Source organism: Benincasa hispida, unplaced genomic scaffold (genome assembly GCF_009727055.1).
Source record: "Benincasa hispida cultivar B227 unplaced genomic scaffold, ASM972705v1 Contig2155, whole genome shotgun sequence".
Classification (NCBI taxonomy): domain Eukaryota; kingdom Viridiplantae; phylum Streptophyta; class Magnoliopsida; order Cucurbitales; family Cucurbitaceae; genus Benincasa; species Benincasa hispida.
Window position 1 is genome coordinate 1 of NW_024064731.1, and position 1,539 is coordinate 1,539.

At 30.9% G+C, this 1,539-nt stretch overlaps 1 protein-coding gene across 1 annotated transcript; it reads left to right on the forward strand.

Moving 5' to 3' along the window:
* The first annotated feature begins 203 nt into the window (after positions 1-203).
* Positions 204-1,203, forward strand: LOC120069095 (S-adenosyl-L-methionine:benzoic acid/salicylic acid carboxyl methyltransferase 3-like). Its single transcript, XM_039020779.1, has 2 exons — positions 204-364; positions 468-1,203. The coding sequence occupies exons 1-2, from the start codon at positions 287-289 to the stop codon at positions 1,176-1,178; spliced, it is 789 nt and encodes a 262-aa protein (XP_038876707.1). The 5' UTR covers positions 204-286; the 3' UTR covers positions 1,179-1,203.
* Positions 1,204-1,539: the final 336 nt, after the last annotated feature.

The window sequence follows — 1,539 nt, forward strand, 5'->3', positions numbered from 1 at the left end:
ATTATATCACATATAAATACTATATTTAACTATAGAACAACGTGCTTGTTTCTATCTTTTCCTTATTATATTTAAGTTGGGATCTTATCATATCTTTTTTTTTTTTTTACGTATTTCGTAATGTCAAATTTTTTTTTAATTCTTGTCTCTAATATTTTATTGGTTAAGGCACCACCAGGACTCTATAAATTCAAGAGACTGCTCCTAAACATAAGCACATCAACAATTATATCCCTTCCAAAGGAAAAAAAAAATCAAGTTTCACAAGAAAAGAGAGAGAAAAAGAATGGAAGTAATTCAAGTGCTTCACATGAATGGATCAGGAGCTGGAGATTTTAGCTATGCCAACAACTCCCTTCTTCAGGTTAATTAAATTCCTCCTTCAAATCTCTTTACATTCATTTCTCATTATTTGTTTAAATCACCATCGAACTTAAAAGTTTAAACTCTTGGTTTGTCGATAACAGTCGAAGGTGATATCGATGACGAGGCCGATTGCAGAGGAAGCCATAAACAACTTATATTGCTCAACTTTCCCAACAAGTTTCACCATAGCTGATTTGGGATGTTCTTCAGGACCAAACACTTTAATGGCAGTTTCTCAACTCATTAAAACAGTGGAAAACAGTCGTCAAAAGCTCAACAAGAAACCAATTGAATATCAAGTATTGTTAAATGACTTACCTGGAAATGACTTCAATACCATCTTCAAATCATTGCCTAATTTCCTTGAAAATTTGAAAATGGAAATTGGAGGTGATGTTGGGCCTTGTCTCTTTACTGGGGTTCCTGGTTCTTTCTATGGAAGGCTTTTTCCTTCAAAAAGTGTGCATTTTATTCATTCTTCTTATAGTCTCCATTGGCTATCTAAAGTTCCTCAAGGGTTGGAGGAGAGTAAGAGGAATATTTACCTGGTAAACGCAAGCCCAAAGAGAGTGGTGAAGGCTTACTATAAGCAATTTCAAGAGGATTTTGAATTGTTTTTGAAATGTAGAGGAGAAGAATTAGTGAAGGGAGGAAGTATGGTTTTGACACTTTTGGGAAGAAGAAGCCAAGACCCAACTAGTAAAGAGTGTTGTTACATTTGGGAGCTCTTGGCTTTGGCTCTTAATGACATGGTTTCACAGGTATTTTTTTTTCAGAATTATATTATAAATTTTCCTAAAATATGTTGTTAATTATATAACTTGTGAATTAACAAAACGATGGTGTTTAATTTAATAGTGTGTTGTGTTTGGAATAACGCTTTGAAAAATATGCTTCCTAAATAAAATTGATTTTTCTATGAGTACTATTTGAAAAAATTAATAATTTAAAGTGTGTTTAGTTAGAGTCTATTTGGTGATGTTAGATTGTCAAAATTAGCTTTTAAGAAAATCTTAATAAATAAAAACTAGTTAAAAATTTACATTTTTTTTTTTTTATATAAAAAGCCATTTGGAGAGAAAGATTATAAAAAGAAAATGAATTTTAATTGGCCATTCTCAAATAATTTTAAGAAAATGTAAAGTATAATAACATTTTTAGCAAAATGACTTG